Source organism: Gavialis gangeticus, unplaced genomic scaffold (assembly GCF_001723915.1).
Source record: "Gavialis gangeticus isolate Ggan-Ray unplaced genomic scaffold, GavGan_comp1, whole genome shotgun sequence".
Classification (NCBI taxonomy): domain Eukaryota; kingdom Metazoa; phylum Chordata; order Crocodylia; family Gavialidae; genus Gavialis; species Gavialis gangeticus.
The window spans coordinates 167059036-167082237 of record NW_017729022.1 but is presented as its reverse complement, the minus strand read 5'-3'; the positions used below and the strand labels follow the sequence as shown (position 1 = coordinate 167082237).

Below are 23202 nucleotides of genomic sequence, written 5' to 3'. Positions count from 1 at the left end.
AAGGAATCAAATCCACAATCCTGGAATGACAGAACAACATACCTAACTCTAAATTAGCCAAGTTCATTAAAAAGAGTGAGCTGTCTTCCTTATAAAATGACAGTTAAAAGAGACAGTGGCAGGTAGTGTGGTTATTCACTGAGTTTGGGTAGCTGTCTGTTTTTAGTGTAACAGAATTCCTGCTTTGTATATAAGAACTTTTATGATAAGTGGCTCATATTTAAACATATAAAAAGAAGAGGATAAAATAAGAGGAGGAAACAGCAAGAGCTGGTATGAGTCAAATTGAGAGTGAATTGAAAGTACTCTTTTTAACTTTAATCTATGTTGAGCCCTGTCACCTACTGAAAACTCTAGCTTCTGCAGTGATGGTCTTCACAGACAGGTTTTTTTTATTATGAGGTCAGAGATATTAAAAGAAAGAAAGAAAGAAAGAGAGAGAGATTAATCTGATAAAGGCATTGCCATTTCTAATCGGACTGATGGGAAAATGTGGTACAGAGGTAAAAGGCAACACAGGGTGAATTATTGTGAAGTGATGAACTACCTTGAAGCTGGAGCAATCAAATAGATAGCTCTCACATCTAAAAATTACTGTGGCATCTTTATTCATCAACAGTTTTGTGCAAGTCTCTCATGCTCAGACTCCCTCCACAAGGAACAAAAGCACTCCGATTTATTTGGTCAAATTAAATCTTAAAAGGAGGGACTTGTCTGAGTTGGCCATGTCTTACTTACTAGAATTAAAGGACATTCATTTTCTGCTGCAGCACAGAAAGACAAACTTCAACAAAGTATTTTAAGATATAAAAAGTACAGCAACAAATATTAGTACTTGTCTCAAATTATGACATTTCTGCTTTTACTGGTATTGTTTATAAAGCATAGTATATTTTTTCTCCCTCTCTTGCAGTTTTAATTCCATTTATTAGGCATCTAAGTGGACTTAGGCACTTAAGTAAAACTCTATTCTACCGTGGCCAAGTCCTGAAAATCCATTAATGCATCTACTTTTGTAATATGCAGTTGTCTTACCCTTAAGACTGAGTTACAGAAAAGCAGTGAGGAGGAGTGGGACTCACCCACCTTTTTATTTTTTTTTCACTTTCAAGCAGGCATATAAGTCCACCTACTTACATTACAGGTGGAAGAGAATCTGGCCACTAGTCTCCTCTCCTTTAACTAATGCAAGATTTATTAAAACTCTTTGGGTGTGTCTATACAAGATGCTTTACTGTGTAGTAGACTAATCTACTGCACAGTAAAACATCACCATCTACACATGTAGGGCATTTACTTCTTCCAGGAGCCAGGAGCCAATCAGTGCCAGGACTGGGGAGCTCTCTGCCCCCATGCAGGTCTCTGGTTCCCACCATACAGCTGGGAGCTCGAGAGAGAGAGCAGGAGCTGGGAACCCACTCATCCTCCAAAGTAGCTCTGTGCAGCATGGAATTGGGAACTCCTGGGGGTGGGCTGGAGCTGGGTTCCCAAGCAGGGCAGCTGCCAGTGAGCCTCCTGCTGAGTGGGGGTGCCTGGGGCTTGCCAGCAGCTGCTCCACTTGTGGTATAGTTCCCAGATAGCTCCCTGCTGATCAGGGGGTCCTGTTCAGTAGGAGACTCATGGACAGCTGCCTCACACTTGGGAGAGCTCCTGGTGAACCCCCTGCTGGGCACAAGGTGAGAAGCACTCTGCCAGCTGCAGCGGTAGCTATCTTCCCAGCCCTGTGCACATCAGGTCCCATCCCAGTGTGCAATGGGCCAAGATACAGCTGCTGCTGCTGCATCTGGCAGAGCTCTCCTGACCTCATGCACATCGGGACCACCCCTGTGCCCCTTACCAGCCCCCAAGCTAGCTCCTGGAGGAGTCTGGATCTCCCCCTGGCTGCTGCAGAAGTGCAGAGCAGGGCAAGAGCAGCCCTGTACTAGGCTGTTCCTGTTGCAAGCAAATTTGCTTCCAACAGGGTGTATGTGTAAACATAGTTCACAGGGAAGGCTTACTGTGCAGTATTTTACTGTGCAGTATGCTTAAAGTGCATTACTAGGATGTCTAGATGCACTGTCTGAAATGGGATTGAAAATATTTTGGTCCCATGCCCACTAGTATTGCATACTAGCATTTAAACTATTTCCAATACTGGCTCAGGTGGGTTTATGGATGAAAACTTCTGCCAGCAGTGGTTAATATTCTTAGTATCTGGAGCACTCCTCTGTGTGCATAATACCAAAAAGTAATGGGTGGCATTTGCTTATTTTGATGTAGACAACAAGGGCCCACATTGCAAAAATTTAGGAATAAAATGTTGATTTCTATTGAGAGCGCCCCAAGGGATGACGAGGTCGAACGATCATAAACTACTACAAGACCGTTTCAGGCTAGACATAAGGAAGAATTTCTTTACTGTCCGAGCCCCCAAGGTCTGGAACAGCCTGCCATTGGAGATGGTTCAAGCACGTACATTGAACACCTTCAAGAGCAAACTGGATGCTTATCTTGCTGGGATCCTATGACCCCAGCTGACTTCCTGCCCTTTGGGCGGGAGGCTGGACCTGATGATCTTCTGAGGTCCCTTCCAGCCCTAATGTCTAGAAAATCTATGAGATATCAGGCAGTTGCCAATATTCCAATTACATGAGGAAAAAATACATTATCTCAGATGATTTAGATAGGAAAATGCTACATAAATACAATCCATTCACTACATTTGAAGAACTAAACTATGGTGCAATCCTAGGAGGTGCAGAACTCCTCCCTAGGAGGTGATGAGTGCCATTGATTTCCATTAAGTTAGCATACAACTAAGGCACTCAGCACCTTGTGTTCTTATGTAAGAACACAATGTTGTGAGCTGGAGTCTTCTAGGCACAAAAATATGTTAATTCTTTCCTATGTTTCAAGTGGCTGCTTTGTACTGTGACTTTCCAGATATGAATCTGTTTATGTCAAGTTTTCTGGACCAGGAGTAAAAGAAGATGTATATAGAGATGAATTAGACACATAAAGTCTCATGTTCCTTATGTGTGAAATTGGTGGAGGACTGTAGTTTTCTTTTTTAACAATGAAGTAGCATAGAAAGCAAAGAAGGGCTACATGATTTAAGACAGTATTTGCTATAAAAAAAATGACCTACTCTGATCCCCATGAAAGCCAAGATAAAAATATTCACTGATTTTTAATAGCACTTGAATCAGGTCCAAAGGAGAAAGCTTACCAATGTTGAAAATAACGAGTATTAGTGATATGTTAGGTAGATTTACATATTTCAGAAAACAATAACCTAACATTTCTACTTTAGTGAAGTTCTCTTTCATAACTGTAACAAAATCACTTTGAAGATATGATCAAAAGTCTTTTAATTTATTTAACTGATTACAATGAGTTTTGTATCATAAAAGATAAAGGAGGTATTTTGAAAAAGCAATGCTAAGAGCTAGTAAGTTTTCCTAAGTCATCATTACATTTGCCAGAATGGTAATATATATAATATGAAGGTCTACATTGAAATCAAGTAGAGGAGGATATATGTTGCTGGAGAGTTTTTAATATTAAGGTCTACATTGGTAAAAATAAAACAGAATAACACTACTTTGGTGTAGGTGTAGCCTACGCTGCTTTAGAGGAAACATTTACAATAATTTGTGAAAAGTTTAATCAACATTTTGCTTTGCATTTGCTTAAAGACATTTTTATTGTTTACTTATTAGAAAGTCTAACTCTAGATAAATGCAGAGTTGGTTATACTATTTGCCCAGCTCTTGAATATGTTTTTCCACACCTATCGAAGAGATCAATTGGTGGTAACACGGTTTCAAAGTCCTAGAGAAAAGAACAAAAGAGAAAGGTAGTTAAATTTTGGTTTTAAGTAATAGAACTATTTATTTTTATTGCAATTAGTTAGTGTGTTATTGTATAATTTCACCGGTCTTCTTTTTGATTTTCCTGTTACATATGGTACAGTTTTTAGGATGTAAGTTACACTTACAAAAATACTTCTGTTGTATGATAAAGTATATTACACAGTTATCCATTGATTATTCTCACATAAGTGTATCAGACCGGGCAGGAAATTCAGGATGAATTGACTAACTATATTTATATAAATAATTATATATTGTACATAACTGCAAGCATTGCACACTTTTTATTTCTCTGAAGCGCAGGCTGATTGTAGCTAGGTACAGAAATTACACATAAACTGGTATAAGGGATTGGAAACTGGTTTAAACCTATAACAGAACAGAAGTTCAGTGTACATAGATCAGTTTAAAAATTTCAGAACCCGGTGTAAGATGGATCTGGATAGATGTAGTATCAGATGTAATTGGTTTAGGTTAGATTGGTCTATCAAACTTCTGTGCTGGATCCCCTCAGGACTCAAGTTAGGTCACTGTCCCCCAGCATCCTAGGATGCTTTGCAGCTCCCCTGCAGGGTGGGTGGGCTAACCTTGGCCTATGCTCATCTGCTCCAGAACAGTGCCAGGACAGCCCCAACCTTGGGTTGTCACAGAGTCGAGACAGCAAAGCCTTTGCAACCCAGCCCTGTGGCCTGCCTGTGCCTGTCAGCTAGGCTGTGCAGCATGGGAAGGGGGGGCAGGCAGGGAGTGGAGTGGAGGCCCTGGCCCTGGCCCTGGCCCCACCCCCAGCCAGAACCACTGGAGGGGAAGGGTACACAGTGGTGGCTTTCCCTCCTCCATCGCTAACTGGTCTACTGCAGCTTTGTTTCCCACACCTTCCCCTGGCAATAGTTCTGGCTGGATCAGGGCAGACACCTCTGCTTTCCTTCCTTTTCCACCTTCTCGCTTCCAGCTGCTAACAGCTGATAGGGGCCTGGGGTGGAGAAATGAAGCCACACTAGGCCAGTCAGTGGGGGTGGGGGAAAGCCCCCACTGCATGCACCCCCAATAGTTCTGGCTGGGTTGGGGGGGCAGGGTTGAGGCAGCGGCCTCTGCTTTCTCCCCGCTCCCTCTCTTTCAACCCAGCCATAAACAACTGGCAGGGGACAGGGCTGGGGAATGAAATGTGCTGAGTGAGTCAGTAGGGGAGAGGGGAAAGCCCCCTATGTGCCCCCCCAGTGGTTTTGGATTGGTGGGGGAGGGCTGGAGGCCTCTGCTCCTCCCTGCCACTGGCAGCAGGGGGTTGGGGGCATGTGCCCAGCAGGCAATCAGGCTAAGTATGAGATGTTCTAGCATGGATTTCTGTACTAGGAAGTTCCAAATCTATACTTACCTGGCAAGGGAAATGCCGTGACCGCTAAGTTGGTTTTCCTAGTTGGTGGGGATAACCACTTTTCTGGCATGGGATATTTCTCATGGAGGTAATGTATAGTTAACCTCCCACTTCCATTTCCAGTGAGAATATCTTGGCTTTATGCCCACTTTATGGAAATGGGAGACTCCTGCCTAGCTTGCTCCTGTGGCCATGTGGCCGAGGGCAAACAAAACTCAGGGTCAATCTGAACCCCAAGCCTCCAGGCTTGAGCCTGCAGGACGCCTGCCAAATGGTTTGGAAGCATCTGAAGCACCAGGTGGGGGTGAAGAATACTTGCCAGTAGCAGGGCCACATAAGATTCTTGAATGACTCATGGATTTGGAATTGATTTGGCTGATTTGACTTGGAACACGAAAAACTTTCCTTTAAAATTATTATTTTTTTATTTTTAAAGTTCCAAATCTTTGGGGTTGTAACAAAGCCTACTTTGGACTTTTTTCACTGTTCCTAAAAAGCTGTTGATATCAGCAAAAGTCAAGATTTTACTACTTCTCCCCTTTTGGATGACATTATAGTCTAACTGGTGGTTTTAAACTGGCATGGTTTTCAGGACGCATGTCTTTTCAGTCCTCCTGGAACAACTGCAGCCTTTGATCAGAACTGGTTGGAACTTTTTTTTTAAGTGGATTCATGGAAGTTGAAATGTTTTGTTGAAATGTATAAAATATGAAGAATTTTTGGCTGATCTTTGAGGTTCAGTGTAGACTAGACAAAGAGAGTGTGACCATAAGTGAATATCTGACCTTCTGGACACAATTCCATTTTATGAAAACTTTTAAAACATTTTGTTTTTGTTGTGATCATTATGTTTGTTAAGTGGCCATGTTCGCCAATCAGAAAAGTTATACAAAGTTATGTAACGGTTGCTAGGCAGACTATAGTTGCCTTTCTGCCATGAGTGTAAAAGATAGACAGCAGCTAGAACTTTCTACAAGGTGGGATCCAGCGTCAGTCAGTCAGTGCCATGGGCCTATTGAAAGGTGCCTCACACAATCACATCACCGCATGTCACCCAAGCTATAAAAGGAGACCCCGCCTGATCGTCAGGGTCCCTTCTGCGTCCAACGGACTCGGAATGACTCACGGCATATTATTACGGACACGGCTCGGCCTTCGGAGTAGCTAACCGGAGGAGGACGCAGAGACCCGCCTGATCCCAGCAACCTGAAACCCTTGAGACAACTCACCAGCCAGATCCATCGGTCTCACGCACCATTAGGGTGCGCTAGGCGTGGTGAGTGAGTTTAAGCTGCTACGTTAACAGTTATCAATAAAGATCAGCAAGCCTGTTCACTGTCTTCCCGACTCCTCGTGATCTGTGGTAAGACAGACCAAGAAAAGATCCTGTCACAGTTTTCTTTCAGTGAGGAATACCACAAATTCTGATACTTCTAGTGAAATGGAATTGGTGTTCCTTCCTCCATTTTTGCATTCCAGTTCTTAACTGGATACTATGCAGATAGATTTCTATGTACATAGAGAGTCCTAGTGACTTCAGTGGAGCTCTATGAAAATGAAGGAGTCTGCTTACTTTGTTTTCAAAATAGGATCTAACCTGAATCTCAAATAATTATAAGTGATCTGCAATTTCTTACATCTGACACATGACCCTCTCTATATGTCTGCAAAACTCTCAGATCCAGATTTCCTAAATTTGCCGATGAGACTGAAATAAAAGACCCTGTGGCCACATCTACACAAGATGCTGACTGTGCAGTCATTACTGAGCAGCAGGGCTGTGCAAAATGGCTGCGTTTCGTTTCAGTTTCGGATTTGGCATTTTGGAGGGACAGTGTTTTGTTTCGGTGTTTTGTAGGGTTGTACAAAACGACTGTTCCGTTTCGGTTTGGATTTGGCATTTCAGAGAGACAGTGATTTGTTTCAGTGTTTTGGATTTCTGTCCCATTTCATTTTGACCAAAATTGTTTTGAAAATTTTTCAGAATTTCAACATTGTTTTAGTGTTTCGGCCATAGGCTATAATGGGGAAATCACAAAACTGCCTATAACTTTGTCATTTTTTGCCTCTTCATCATTTTTTGTGGATGAAGCTTGAAGGGATGCTAGCCTCTTCTGCGGCCATGAAGCCTGCCAAGTTTCAAGGAGATAGGAGCAGGGGTTTCTGGGAAACTGCATCTCAAACTGCTGAAAGCAAAACTCGTGACGTGTGACTTTGTGTGTGTGTGACAGGAGTATCTCTACTGGAGCCTTTCTATTGGTGGCTCCACCTTCCTGTTATGGGTTAACTGCCTGCTCACTTGCCTGCCATGCCTTGATCTTAATTGATTAATTGACTGACGTAATTAGCGGGACGCTGCCCACTTGATGTGCCCCGGTGCCAGGGGGCACTATCTGTGGCTCCTTTTCCACCCCTACACAACAGCCCAAGCCTCACAAATGGCACTGACATAGTTTTTGACTTGGGCCCTGTTGTGGCTTGGCCCTCTCCTTTATCTCCCTGGGGGCTTCTCGCTGCCCCCTCTTTGCTCTGGGGCTCCTCACTGCCCCCCTTGCTCTGGTGCTGGGGTCAATGCACCCTAAATGCTGTGCCCTCTCTGGCACCAGGGTCCCCACGCTACTGTGGAGCTCGTATGAGGCCTCCTCCATCCCCTAATAGCCTCACCTGGTCCTCCGGTTAAAACTGTAAACACAAAAACACAAAGCCCCTGGACTATAACATAAAAAGCTAGACCATCCAGCCAAACAGCATTCCCTACCAGGACAACACTCCAACCCCAGCAGCGACCAGGGGATGCTCACCCAGTCAGAGTTCTCCCCTCTGTCTGTACTAGCCGAGCTCCTGCTCCCTCAGTCACCAGAGGGGAACTGCCCTCCTGGCCTCCTGCCTGGGCTTATATGGGCCAGGCCTTGCCTCTTTCTGTCAGCTGGCCCCACTGGTTGCCCTAGCAACCAGCAGCTGTGACTCTGGCTGCCCTGGTGACTGGCAGCTGAGCCTCCCCCTTTTTGCCACTAGGGGCCTCTCCTGAGGTGTTCCTCTGCTCTCAGGCACAGGGCACCTGAGTGCTCTGCTACAGTGTGTTAAGGCATAGTGGGATGAAAACTGCTGGGATGGTAGCCCCTGTTCTCACCCTCACAACTCCACTGCAACCAGTAAGCCTCAAGCCTCTCCAAGATCTTACAGGTCTGGGCTTTCCCCAACCAGGACTATGCAGCGGCTGGAGGTTATCAGGTGCCTCCTACCCACCTTTCATGAGGGACGTTTGTGGTCCTGGCATTTCCTGAGGCTGCCGCATCACTGGCAGTCCTACCTAGGCCTCCCTACCCTGGCAGAGTGCAGTTTTAGGTCATGCCCAGGATGATGTGGGGCCCCCTCCTCCACATATAGCCCCAGCCCTTATACCTCCAAGTTCTTCTTGGCACGGGAGCTCAGCAAGGAGATGTTCTTCCTCTGCTGGCTGGTGAAAAGCTAAACTGCCACCTCCAGCTCTGAGAGCAAGGCATTAGCACCTGTCCTGCCACATACATACCCCTCATGCAGGCATGAGGCCTGCGAGATTTCAGGAAGAGTGGTGCAGGAGTTTCTGTGAAACTGCATCTCAAACTGCTGAAAGCAAAACTCATGTCACTTGTGTGAGTTAAGGGGTGTAGGTTGTAGGACATAGCCCAGACAAGGTTCTAACAGTCAATCTGATATCTTTTATTAGACCAACTGAATAGTTGGAGAAATTCTTTTTTACAAGCTTTCAGGTTTAAAACCCCTTTGTCAGGCTGAGGAAGCATCTGATGTTGCTGTGTGTGCTCTTCCTGGATGGAAGGAATAGTAAAGAAGCCAGAGGCTGGCATGCAATGCAGGCAAGAAAGCCAGTCAGTGAAAATGTAGTTTGAGGTATCAGCAGGTGAAAGACAGGCTGAGTGGGGGTGGGGGGTGAGGGTAGAAGGGGGATGTAGCAGGTAAAAGTAGAGAGGTATCTGCTACTTGGAGAGTCAGGTGTCAGGCAAGTTGTAGCGTTTGCCCCAAAGCATCTTGCTCCCCTTGACGCTCTGGTATAAGTAGCCCACCACCTTTCTGCATTTCAAAAATGAGCTGGCTGGTTGTGATGGCACTGTCACTGGCAGCCCTGTCCCCCTCCAAAGCACCCCTGACTATGAGGTGGAACTTATGTGCCACACAGCGGATGTCAACAAAGTTGGCATCATGGACCGCCTTGACCATGTTGGCCCCATTGTTGGTAACCATGACCCTGCAGGTCGGCTTGCCCCTCCCAAAAAGCCACACCTGCACCATGCAGTTCAGGGCAAACATGATCTCTGTTGCCATGTGGGACTCATCCATCACCTTGGCTTGAAGGATAGACCACCGACTGCCTGACTGATGGCACCAGTGCCCTGTGAGGAAGAGGTAGGCATGATCTCATCTCTCCCCAGCAACCATCTCCCCGATGCTCTGGGTGATCTTACTTGCCTTTGCAACATGCCCCCATTCTGTTCGCCTTTGCTCCACTGTTCCAGAGTGGCCTGCCTCTGCTTTTTGGGGATAGGGGCTTTGGAGCAAGAGGGGGACTTCTTTTTGGGCATGTTCCTACTGGTACCAGGCTGAGGACCACCAAGGGCAAGAGGGTGGTGCCTCCTGAGATGCATCAGCATTCCCATGGTGCTGAAATGTTTCACCTTCTTGCCTTAGCTGGTCTTACATCATCAGTGCAGGCAGATAGCATATGTGGGATCATCTGCCACCTCAAAATGATCCCACACCACACTACCCCCTTGCTTCTGAGGTGCGGGTGTGGATCCTGCCTCAGCGGGCAGAGGCACAACAACAGGAGGAGCTGACTCAGCTGAGGCACTTGCTTCCACAACCTCAACGTCAACCTCCTCCAAACTGCCTTCCAGGGAAGGAGACCTGGATCTAGGGGAACTTGGAGAGGAGTGGAGCACAAACTCAGATTCCTCCTTGGTCTCCAGAATTTCTTTTGCTAGGGCTAGGTCCCCTGCTTCCAGATCCAGCTCCTCTTCTGGCACTGGAAGGCTCAGGCTGGGAACTGAAATAGGGGTGGAGAAGACTGTCATGCTGGTGCTGCTGGGGGTTATTATTAAGGCTGATGTTATTGGAGGGGGTACAGATGCAGGCACTGGTCCCACCTCCCTGCTGCCACTAGCACCAGAAGCCTCATGCCTGCTAGTGCTAGGAAAGAGGATGCATCTAATTTTGGGGGAGGGGAAACTTACAAGACTCCCTCTGCCCCCCCTGCCAGAAGACCTGGCACCTGCCTTTCCAGCACGCTTCCTATTTCATGTGCTGGAAAAAAAAATGTGCGTCTGTGTGAGTGTATGCGTGTAATGTATGTGTAGTGCTTTCCTGCAGTGCACAGTGATGAGACACTGCCAGGCAAAGCACTGATTTCTTTTTGTTTGGGTGGGGGAAAAATAAGAAGAACAAATAACAGGATTTTTGGGGAACAAAGAGTTGCAAGGGATAAAAATAGGGAGGGTAGGCAAGGGTAAATAGGAAAGGATTGGCTACAACTTGGTAGGAAAGCACCACCAAGCTGCAAGGTTACAGATGCTGCTCTCTGCTGCTGCTCCTGCTGCTACACAGACACAAACGTAGCTGCAAAATGGCAGAGAGTAGTTCATAAACAGCCTTTTATGGTGCTTCTCTGTCCCTCCCCCAGAGCACTGGGGTTGGAAGGGACCTCAGGGACAGATCATAGACACTGGCCAGGTACAGATGTCAATACCAGAGCAGCCCTTCCCCCCACCCTTAGTTTCTCTTTCCCTGGAAGCTCACCTCCACAACAGTTCAAAACATCTGAAACAGTCCAAAACATCCGGAGCCTTGCATTCATTTCGGGTTCGGTGTTTTGGGCCGCCGAAACATCCAAATCCGAAATGAAACGGCTGCTGAAATTTCACACAGCCCTACTGCACAGTCATTTAGCACTTGTATAAAGTATTTGTTTATACAAGTGCTAAATGACTGTGCAGTAACTGGAGTTACTGAGCAGTCATCCTGAGGAATGGCTTTTTCATTACACTGACTGTGCAGTAGCTCATGACTACCACGCAGTAGCTTCATGTCACACTTCCTGCCACGCAATGCTACTGCACAGTAGTCACAGGCTGCTGCACTGTCAGTGTCTCGTGTAGATAAAATAAATTTCATTTATGATGGAGTGTTTCAAATAGCATTATCTTTATGTTACTTTTAGAATAGTTTAAATTATTTTTTATTATGTTTTCAGTCTACAAACACCTTGCAGATAAAAGAGCTGCAAAAACTATACTTGCATTTTTATATTAAATATAACAATTTAGTATAACTGTAATTTTTTTCTGAAATAAGATTGCTATACTCAATTCACTGGCTTCACCACGCTGACTTTGTTGTTTCGGATGGACAGAAAACATACCATGAACACATAAAGGAAGCTCTAGTTCCATAGAGAGCAAACTAATGTTATTCATATGTACCTAAATCATGTTATAATTTGAGAATGTATAACTGTTTTATGTTTTGGATCTGGAAAATATATTCTCATGTTTATGCAGCAAAATTAATCACACTCCATTTTAATTTTTAATAAATTGTAATTAGTAAAACATCCTACAATTTGGAAAAAAAAAATAAAAAGGCTACCAGTAAATGTCCACCCCTCTTACCTGGATAAAATTGGGAATGGCAAATTGAGCACTGAAGAAGTCTTCATTTGCTAGAGCAGACGGGTTTTGCTATTAGGATGCCTAGCCAAACAAAAACAATTGGCTGCCAAAATTAGCTCCTAGGGACAATTTAGGAGCCTTTGAAGTGAACAATTTTTTGAGCTGGAACTAAGCCCAGGTCCAGCTTCAGACCCGAGTCAAAATGACAAAGAGGAAATTTTCTGTGCCATTTGCCCCCTCAGTGTAAGATTGCTTTGGGTTGGCAGCTGTACTGTTTATCTTGCTATTTAAAGCTATTTCACTAGATACTCACAACTGAGTATTTAAACAAATGGCTCTGATCATGATGACAGCAGTTATGCTTGACCACATCTAGGCAAGACTTCATAGTCTGATGAGGTAAAGTAATAAATGGTTGATAGTTATCTATTAAGAACTGAAGATGTATATAAGGTATATTAAATATATAGGTGCCTTGTTTTTCACACACGAAAATATATACTTATTTTTGGCTAAAAACGTGTAATTTATTTACTTAAAAATACAGCATTTAATTGCGCCTCTACTGTGTGGATGCACCATAAGGGAAGAAGGGGCAAGAAATGTTGCCAGAGCCTCAACCTAACCTTAAAGGATCTAACTAGACAAAGTGGGGTGCTGCAAAGAGGATGTTTCAGGTGAAAGTACTGCCTCATAATTTCTCCTCCTGTCCTCTTCTGTGTTACTATGTAGAGCAGCCTAGGGTAAATGTTAAGTTATGTTGGCAGCAATGGTTTCTCCAGGAACAACTCTGCTGATGAAAGATTACTGAGGAGAGCACACATATGACTACATCTCTTCCTCCCTCCAGTCACACACCCAATACATGGTGAGAGGATGAGTACAATAAAGTAAAAGTTCCCTGGTAGGGCAGCCTTGTGTTCCACTGTGGGTAAACAGTTGGAAGCAGGTGTTTAAGTAGTTTTGATGGCTGAAATTACAGAGTTTGGACATCCAATGAAATGCTGCTTTTTTGCAGTCCTCTGCTAGTAGATTCTGGCTGGATTCAGTCTATCTGGTCCTGAAAGGCTCACTTCAGTACAAAGAGATTATGAGCACATAAACATGCAAAATTAGTGCACTGGAATAAACTCTGGCACAGTTTGTGCCAGTTTATTGCTCCCAGGCGCAGAGTTTATATGTGTGCCTGGGATTGCAGCATATTGAGCTGGGGTGGTTCCTACTCAGCTGGCAGAGGGCTGGGGGGGCCTGGAGCTGCTTTGCCCCAGCTCAACAAGCTGCAGAGGGGCTAGCTGGGGCATAAGGATGCTACAGTGAGGGGCTAGCCAGCAGGCAGCCCCCATGCTGTAGCACCCTCATGCCCCAGTTAGCTTCAGTCAACATCTACACATGTATCATGTCTAGGTATGTCCTGTGATCTTTGGGTATTTAGACATGTGCTCCCAGAGAGGGGGGGAAACTTTAATTAGAGCAGCTCTTGTAACCACTCTAATTAAAGTGCCCAGAGTGTCTCATGTATTAGCGTCCCGGTGCTGAAAAATGGCACCGGGGTGCTTTAACTAAAGCTCATTTGACAAGCTTTAGTTAAAGCCCCCATCTCCCCCCACCATTTTTCAGTGCGGAGACAGTGATGCACAAGACACTGGAGTCTGTAGGAGTGCTCTCCTGCAGACTCAATTAATCGAGTCTGCTCCGAGGTATAATTACAGCATGTCAAAGCAGCCTCGCTGCTCATGTATAGGCACCTTTAACGCCTAGAATACTAAAGTTACAGCTTTAAACTGAGCTGTCCTCATAAGCCTCATGACCTGCTAATAGCCACAAAGGCCTCTGACAAAAAAGCAGACCACGGTGAATAGCTGTTATAAAAGTAAAACATTGATCCAGCTATTTGCTATGTAAATTTATCAGTTCTGGTTAACAATGCTTCCAACTAGTACAAGGGCTTCTGACATGGCAAAATGAGTATAACAACCAATTCTGTCAATACAATACAAATGTCATTTCAAGTGCTCAAAACCCACTAAGCTACCCTAAAAAAGATTGATTTATCTGCTCCAATGTTTCTTTGGGGCAAACTTTTCTCACAACTGAAACCAATTAGGGGCCTGGCTCTTGTAGTGCAGAATGTAGGTCAGCATCAAGTAATAAAAAAGTATGGACTTTTCTCTGTCTGTAAGCATCATGAAAGGGGTGCCATGGCCTTGTCATATATGAAAAGAGCTCCATTAATTTCACTTATTTCAACTAGGGCTGTCAAATACTAATGCTTGTATTGCACTTTTCACACAAAGTACATTGACACCAATCCTGGCCTCAGTGAAATAAGTTTACAATATTTCAGCTGGAGAAAGGGGTCGGTACTATAATTTTTAATTCCCTCTAGTACATTTAGACACCTTAAGCAGCATTGCTCTTGAGAAGCATTGAGAGAAATGAGCTAGGACATTAATAATGGCTACTAATTTCTTCCCCTGGGTAGCAGGAACCATTTCTTGTGAATAGCTCCGACAACTAATTAGCCAAAAACTTCAGAGCACAATTACTTGATGTAACTGTTTTTGTGGCTGGTAGGCATGGACTGTCAATTGTACTTCCTGATGTGGACTAAAGTCCAAAAGCCAGGGATAGGTCTCCTGTAGCTTATGGCTGTAATGTTGAAAAGCTAATGTGTTAGCCAATTAGGTCACCTAACTGCTTCAAACAGGAGATAATAACAAAAAGCTTGATTGTGCCTTAGGCACAGGCCCTTGTGTCAATGTGGAGGTACTGTCACTGAAACACAATATCTATTAGAGGCTCCCTACCTTGTAGTCAGAAAGCAGGGCCAGGAAGCCACCTCCTTTCTCCTGCCTACTGCTGTTAGCACTGATAAGTTCTCTATAGTCTGTTCACTCACATAAGTGAAAGGAGCTAAATTGCAATGAGATCCTGCATGGGGGCTAAAGTAGGAAAGGTGCAAGGATTGTTTTCCCATAATGTGTACCAGTACAGTTGTTGGTCACAATCTGGCCCCAAACATTTTTATTTTGTTTCACATTATTCCTTCTTACATCCCTCCTTAACTGGTTGGGAGAAATGGTACTTCTTGAGGGCTGTCTCTGAGTGATATCTAACTCATTTCCTAATTACCTCCTGCAAATGCAAACATTGACAACAATAAAAATTCTCTGATTTAAAAAGATTGGCTGACTAAAGTGGAGAGCAATTTTCTACTTACTTTAATGACTTTATAAGTGCAAATTTTACCCTTTGAATCAACTTGTCATTAGATCTTAAAATAAAAAGTGATATTGCATAGCCATCACAAAAGCCAATTTTATATCCTTTTGTATGACACTTTCATCAGAATTTTTTCTGCTTGTTAGTTTTCTATTTTATTGACAGAAAGAATATGATAATATGTTGTACAAAATCAAGAAATTATTCTCACAGTGGGAAGTCTAACAACACTATTTTAATATCTTATCTTTCAAACATACACAGAAACCATATTAATTGCTATCTAATTTATGCAACCAATATTTCATTATTATTATTATACTTCATTTTTCTCTAAGCCTTGTAACTGTCTCTGGTTCACACACACTGCTTTTTCTGGGAAAAAACAAACTCCATCAGTGCTAACTAGATATTATGAAATACTTCAAATTACTGCTCATGAATTTGAAAAACTACTAATCTGAAAATTACATGGGTCCTTAGCTTCATGCTTCACAGATTTTATAGATATTAGGGCTGGAATGGACCTTGCAAGATTATTGAGTCCAGTCCCCTGCCCGAAGGGAAGGAAATCAGCTGGGTTCAGATCACCCCAGCAAGATAAGCATCCAAGCATTTCTTAAAGCTATCCAGAGTAGGTGCTTGCACCACTTCTATTCTAGACTCGGGAAACTTGGACAGTAAAAAAGTTTTTCCTTATGTCCAGTCTAAAACAGTCTTCCAGCAGTTTGTGACCGTTAGACCTTGTCTTCCCTTGGGGTGCCCTGGTGAACAGATGCTCTCCTAGTTCCTCATGCACACCCCTTATATATTTATAGGCTGCCACCAAGTCACCCCTCAGCCTTTGCTTCTTCAGGCTGAAGAGTCCCATGGCTCTTAGCCTCTCTTCATAAGGCCTGTTCTCTTAACCTCTAATCATGCATGTGGCTCTCTTTTGGACTCTCTCAAGCTTCTCCACATCCTTTCTAAAGTGCAAAGCCCAGAAATGGATGCAGTACTCCAGCTGCGGCCTCACCAAGGCCGGCTAAAGTGGGAGGATGACACTTGAGATGCATCAGTAGATGCAAGCCTATAAATATGATGTGGGTTTTTTCTCTCAAGGTGGAGCACCTTGCATTTTTCCATGTGAATGTCATCAGATTTTGATCTGCTCACCTAGCGAGTCTTTCTAGGTTGGCCTGAATTGCCAGCCTATCCTCTAGCGTGACTGCAGTTCCCCATAATTTGGGGTCATCTGCAAACTTAGCCAATCTGCTTCTGACAGCTGAATCCAGATAATTTATGAATATATTAAAGAGTACTGGTCCAAGTACTGAGCCCTGGGGGCTGTCACTGGTCACCATGCGCCATGTTGACTCACGTCCATCGACTATCACTCTCTGGGTCAGACCACAGAGCCAGTTACCCAGCCATCAGACTGTAAGGTTGTTGGCCACAACAACCAATTGTTGTAAGGCCGCAGTTCCCCAATTTTACCATAAGGATATCATAGGAGACCAAGTCAAAGGCGTTTTTGAAATCTAAATATATGACATCAACCTCTTCTCCTTTGTCCAGGTGACTCATCACCTGGTCATAGAAGGAAATGAGGTTGGTCAGGCAAGACCTACCCACAACCAAGCCATGTTGGCTATCTTTCAGAATGTTGCCTTCTGATAGCCTGTTGTTGATGTTTTCTTTGATTATTTTTCCCCAGAACTTTCCGGGAATTGAAATCAAACTGATTGCCCTGTAGTTCCCAGTCCTTCCTTCCTTCCTTTCTTGAAGATAGGCAACACATTGGTTGTCTTCCAATCTTCAGGAACTTGTCCCAAGCGCCATGAGTTCTCAAATATCCTCACCATTGGTCATGCTATGATGTCAGTCAACTTTTTTAGCACTCTTGGATGCATTCCATTTGGGCCAGCTGACTTGTGAATCTCCAGCCTTTCAAGCTGTTCCCTTCACCAATTATAAGAGATTAGCTTCTTCCTGGATGTCAGTTGTCAGCTGCCCCACTTGGTTCAGCAAGGGTCTGATGTTGTCCTTGCTTTTTTTCTGACTTCCCACGTATCTGAAGAAGGACTTTTTATTGTCTTTAATTCCTGTAGACAGTTTGAGTTCGGTTTCAGCCTTGGTTTTTCTGGTCTGCTCCCTACTGGGGCAGGCCAGTGCTGCATAATCCTCCTTAGTGGTAGTTCCAGCTTCCATCCCTTATAAGTTTCCCTTTTCAGATTCAGGAGGTCCATGAGTTCCCTATTGAGCAAAGGCGGGGGGGATCTACCAGCCCTTTTGCTACTTTTTCTGTGAACCGGAATGGACTTCCCTTGTCCTTTTAGGATCACGTGCTTAAGAAGCGACCTCTCATTATGGACTCCCCTCCCTATCAGATCATGGTCTCTCTCAGGGCCTCACCAACTAACCTCCTGAGCTTGTGAAAGTCAGCTTTCCTAAAGTCAAGGATTTCTGCATTGCTGACTGATTTGCCAGCTTTGCAATGGATAGAGAAAGTGATCAACTCATGATCAGTGTCACCAAGCTTTCCTTCAATCTTCAGGTTGCTGACTAGATGTGTTGCCTTTGGCCAGTACCAGATCCAGCAGCGCCTTATCTCTTGTTGGGTCGTAGACTTCTTGAATCAAATACAGCTCGTCAATGCAAGCGAAGAAGCTTCGTGATTGATCAGGTTTGACTAGATGCTTTTCTCATGAAATGTCAGTATGGTTGAAGTTGCCCATGACAACCATACACGGAGAGCATGCAGCCTCTGCCAGTTCCCAAGTGAATTCATGGTCAACCTCTTCATTCTGGTTAGAAGGTTTGTAATAGATTCCTACAGTTATATCCCCTTTCACTATGTTCTCCCTGCATTGTAACCCAGAGGGTCTCAAGTTACCCTCTTTGGGTGCCAATCTCTGCTGGTAGGGAAGTATACTGCTCCTTCACATAGAGAGAGACACCCCTGCCTTTCCTTGCAACACAATCCCTCCTGTACAAGGTATAGCCATTAATACCTGTGGTCCAGACATATGCTCTCTGCTGAAGAAACTGAACAGGAAGTCTGTGATTCTGCCTCCTGCTCTCTCTCTGGGTTGGGGGAGGAAGTGTACTCTGCACAAGATCTACATCAAGCATAATACCCGGCCAAAACACGATTAGGAAGGATGAAGTTACACATTAAACTTAGACTATATCAAGGGCACTTAAAATCCAAGTGCATGCATATTAAACCTCATTAACCTGTGCTAAGTGCCCTCTGAACATCTCAAAGCTATGTCACTTCAGGTGAGGGTTAACTCTGGGCTGTGCTACCTAGCTAGTGGTAGGGTAACCTCAGTCTTCTCCATGGGGACAAAACAAGCAATCTGCAATCCTCCAGCATCCTAGGATGCACCATTCCTAGCCCCTCCCCCCACTAGGGATAAAGTGCTGGTGTCCTGGCTCCTAACCATGACTTGGTCAACAGCCCTTTAGTGGCAAGTGAGAGCTGTACAGGAAATAAATGGTATTAACTTTTAATGTGCAAGTGCTCAGAGCATATCCTAATTTTAACACTGCTTAACATTCCACAGATTTAGTATGGCCTAAGTGAAATGTGTAACTTTACCTGTATAAAGTAGTAATGTTTCAGAAAATACAACTGCTTAAATGCTTAGGGTAAAACTATTTGAATTCTCTCTTAACACTTATTTCTCATAAGAATAGGGTACTTTACAGTCATTATGTACATCTAGCTGATTTAATAATTTTTCGCTTAGAGTCAGTAAAATTAACAAATCTAACCACAAGGTATAATTAGCATAGTGGGTTAAACTTGGGTGGGGACATGTTAATCTCAAACCCCATAGTGATGTAGTGTGATTTGCTTATTGGGTAAACCCAAGCTTAGTAATGATTTCTAACATCTTTTAACCCTATAGGATAGCAGCTATAGAATAAGATTATGAGTGGCTAAAAAGCCAACTAATTAGCATAGACAAGCTATAAGAGAACACACATGTTAAGTGACCCACAGGAAGGGCGAAACAGAAGGGTCATTGCTGTCCCATGCCCCCGGATCTCTTACTCCCTGTGTGAGCGAGGACCAGATCCTGACTGAGGGACTTTCCCCTGGTATCGCCCTCTGACAGCGTGGATCGGGGACACCTGACTTCGCTGAATCAACTTAACGTGTACCTGAGACTGAGGGACTATCGATAAGTTACTAACCAAGTGGGAACTCTTGGTTGATTTCTCTGTTTTTATTATCACTGCCAATTTTAACTTGTAGTGTTATGTTATCTGTTTATTAACTTAACCTTTTTACTAACTGTCATATGTGTAAACTATATCTTTTGTTGGTATAAGTAAAATTCATTCTTTTTTATAAGTGAACTTGTGATTGCTTTTCTCCCAACATCACCTCCTCGATCCTGAACCAAAAAAGCCCAGTGGCTAATATAAGTTGCAGTACTTGGTCAGCCTGCAACTAAATTGATATACTCACAGTGCCCAGCTGGCCTGTGATAGATGACCTTCTAAACTTCATCTGATATAAGAGTGGATTGATGGTCTTCCTGACTCAGGCAACATACTGGTAATAATGATTTGATCCCAAAGATGCTATGATTTAAACTGTATAGAACCAGTGTATTCACTGGGGTTGTTCAAATACAAGTCAGATGAGAATTCAGCCCCACCATTTGATTCTGGTTAAGAAGTCTCTTGATGATGTGCAGGGCTATCTGATTTATTTCCCCACACCTTTACTGGCTTTACAGTGTCATCTAAAGGTACAAAATGTTAATTTTTATTAAATATTCAGATACTGGCTACATACATGAAGCAGATCCACTGACGAGAAAGAAAGCACTTTTTTAGAGTAGGACTTCACTTTTAAGCAAATTCAAATTCAGTCATAATTTAAAAAACCCCAAATATACTTAGCACAGCCTAGTCTGCTGTGGCAAGCATTGCAATATATACTGTACTAGACTTCCATTCATGTTATTAACCTGAAGAAGCACCATCACCCATTTTTCTGAACTTACCTAATATCTATATTTGAACCAAAATTGCCAAAGATTATATTTTATTTTCTGAACTAATGCAATCTTTTTTACAAGTAAATTAAATTAAGAAAGCAATGTGAATTTCCTCACAAGCTATTTCATACTTCAGTACCCTTGAACTTTACTAGATCTGGGCTGAAAAACAAATGTGCAAGTGAAATAGTTTGACTGGTATTCAGATTCCCAAGAGAAGTTTATTTGCTATTGGCACTTAGACCTTTATTTACAGCAGGCCAATTTCAAAAAAGTATTTTGGAAAGAGGGAGTAGATGTTTAGCGTATTCATCTTAATTTATCCAAAATGTATAAATGACATTTGCCGGGTGTGAAACCACACTGATACACAGTAAATAAACCTTTTAAGAGCATATTAAATCTAAGTGAGATGGAACTATGCCTACCATTACATTCCTGTGCACATAAAATACACTGAGTTTTAAAAGCTTGTGATGAATCATGGAATCATCATAGAATCATAGAAATTAAGGGCTGGAAGGGACCTCAAAAGATCATCGAGTCCAACTCCCCTGCTCTGGGCAGGAATACTGCTGAGATCAAATGATCCCAGCAAAGTGTCTGTCCAGTCTCATCTTGAAGACTTCTGAGGTTGAGGGCTGCACCACCTCCTTGGGAAGTCTAGTCCAGGTTCTGGTCACCCTTACCATAAAGAAGTTCTTCCTTGCATCCAACCTGAAACCATACCATAACACTTTATGGCCATTGCTCCTTGTCCTCCTCTGGGGCACCCTAGTGAACAGTTTTTCTCCCAGCTCACAATATTCACACCTTACATACTTACAGACAGCTACCAAATCCCAATGTGTAAGGGGTGCACATGGATGCATGTGCACTCCCTGAGCTTGCCGATGCACCCTCCCCGCTCACTCGCTGCCAACACTGCCGGTGGCATCTGCAGGTGCTAGTTGTCCTCAGGGAACCAAGCATCTGCACTTGTCTAGATGCGGCCTACATGTCACCCCTTCATTGTGTAATCTGTTCTACCATAACATTCTCTTTTCAGTAGGAACCAAGGCAGAGCCAATTGTAGACTGCAAAGGCCAACAAAGAACCACTTTTAACTTTTTAGACCCAAACCAGGAAACATTCTTAACATGCTAAGATCAAGTTGCAACTATATCCAACTTCTAACTCATGCCAACAGGAACTTAAGTGAGACAAATTCTGAATTTTCAATCCCAAACAGGAAAAAGATTTACAAACAAAAGTCAGAAAAACAAAGGTTAAATTAACATGAAGTGGAATCTGAAACTTAAAAGTGATTTTAACATGACTTCTACTAGTTTGACACTATTTTCAATTAGGCTTCAGAGAGAGAAATAATATTTTTGAGAGAGCTATTTTCCAAATTCCAGTTAATTCACACTTCAAAGAGATATTATGAACTTCATAATTTACTAAAGGTAAATATCAACAGAGCCATTTTCAGGGGAAGGGTGTAGCCTAACTTCTTGTTACACTGAAGACAGCTATGAATCAGAATTGTTGTGTTTTAGAATAGTATTGCCACAAATGTAGGAAGTTATCTTACATTTCACCTTCTGCATTTGACATATTTGAAAATTTTGTTCAATTTAGTGGGCATCATGTACTATTGAAACATGATCTTAAAATGATATTTCTTTCTAATAGCACAGATGGAAAAGGATGCAGCCTGTCACTAGATGAGAAACCACTGCTCAACTGAAATTTTCTCTTTGAAAAAAGTCTTCCCATTTTTCATATTTATATTTTATTCAAGAATGAAAACTTTTCCAATACAACAAAGAAATTATATCGTCTTAGTTCACCAAGTACATAATTATTCTTTCAATTTCTGTAAAGGGTTTCTGGAAAACTGCTAGTTCCCATGGATTAAGTGCAAAATGTTTAACTATAGTATAAAGTCTGGAATACTGAGCAAATTAAATGCTTTTCATAACATTTCTTCATTGTATTTTCCCAGCCCTAACTGGCCAATTGATTCTCCACAATCCTGTCTTCTTGTCCTGTTTTTGCACACACAAAAAGTAGAATTTGTGTCTCCTGGGTCAGGGGAGGGGAGAAAAAGATAAATTCTATGAAATTGGTCCTAAAGAAGCCAGCTAAAGATAGCTTTAAGTCTTGTTCAGTCCCAGATTCCCAGACAGCTGGAATAATTTATACTGATTCTTGTGTTGGCTCTATTGACATGGTTTGTATAAAAGCCAAGGTAATCTATGATCATATTCTGTATTCTCAGCATATTTTCCCTGTGGCCTTTCTTATAAACATCCTCTCAACCTCATCAAAAGCCTTTTTTCAATTTGCACAACAGAAAAACATTAGGCATGATCTTCAATTAGTGTTTCTGTTACTTTGCCAGGAAGTTTCTCCTCTTAAAGGTAATAGGAAAGTTGCAGTACAGAGGCATACCAGTCATGGAACAGAACCACATATTTTTACAAAAAATAAAAAGATAACCCCTGTCCTGAAGAGCTTGAGATCATCTACCCTTTTATTAAACTGGCTTACCTCACAGTTCCTTAAAAGGTATGTACATACATACATACATGTATACTTTCATACATATACATACATATATATAACTATATCGATATAGTATATCTAGATATAGATACATATGTATGTATGTATGTAATATATAATGTATGTATTATATATTTATATAATATGTAAAGGATTTCCAGGGAATGAATGATGAACTAGTTTGGAAATACTAAAGAGTATGTCTAGATCCTATTCCACCTCCTGGTTATCTAAATGGCACGTTAGGCAACTTTTAGGCATGTAAGCTCTTGCGTATAATTGTATTCCACCTTGCATGAGTCCCTAGAAAACTGTTAGTGCATGTTTTTGTAACACACCATATATGGCACCAGGAAGTTGTCCCCAACACTCTCCAAAAACCTTCTGGATTACCTGGGCACTGCTGTATTGCCCTCCCAGCAGATATCAGGGTGATTGAAGTCTGGTGGTCTATAGCAGACCCCCACCATGACATCACCCTTGTTGCTTTCCCCTCTGACCCTAACCCAGAAACTGTCAACAGGCCTATCTACAGCTTC

At 42.9% G+C, this 23202-nt stretch overlaps 1 protein-coding gene across 1 annotated transcript in view; it reads right to left on the bottom strand.

The window, feature by feature from the left end:
• Nucleotides 1–3331: 3331 nt before the first annotated feature.
• Nucleotides 3332–23202, bottom strand: part of SPATA17 (spermatogenesis associated 17) — a 192867-nt gene continuing 172996 nt past the window's right edge. Inside the window, exon 10 of the mRNA XM_019516463.1 lies at nt 3332–3813. Within this exon, the coding sequence (XP_019372008.1) occupies nt 3733–3813 (81 nt within the window). The 3' untranslated portion in view covers nt 3332–3732. The remainder of the gene's footprint in view (nt 3814–23202) is intronic.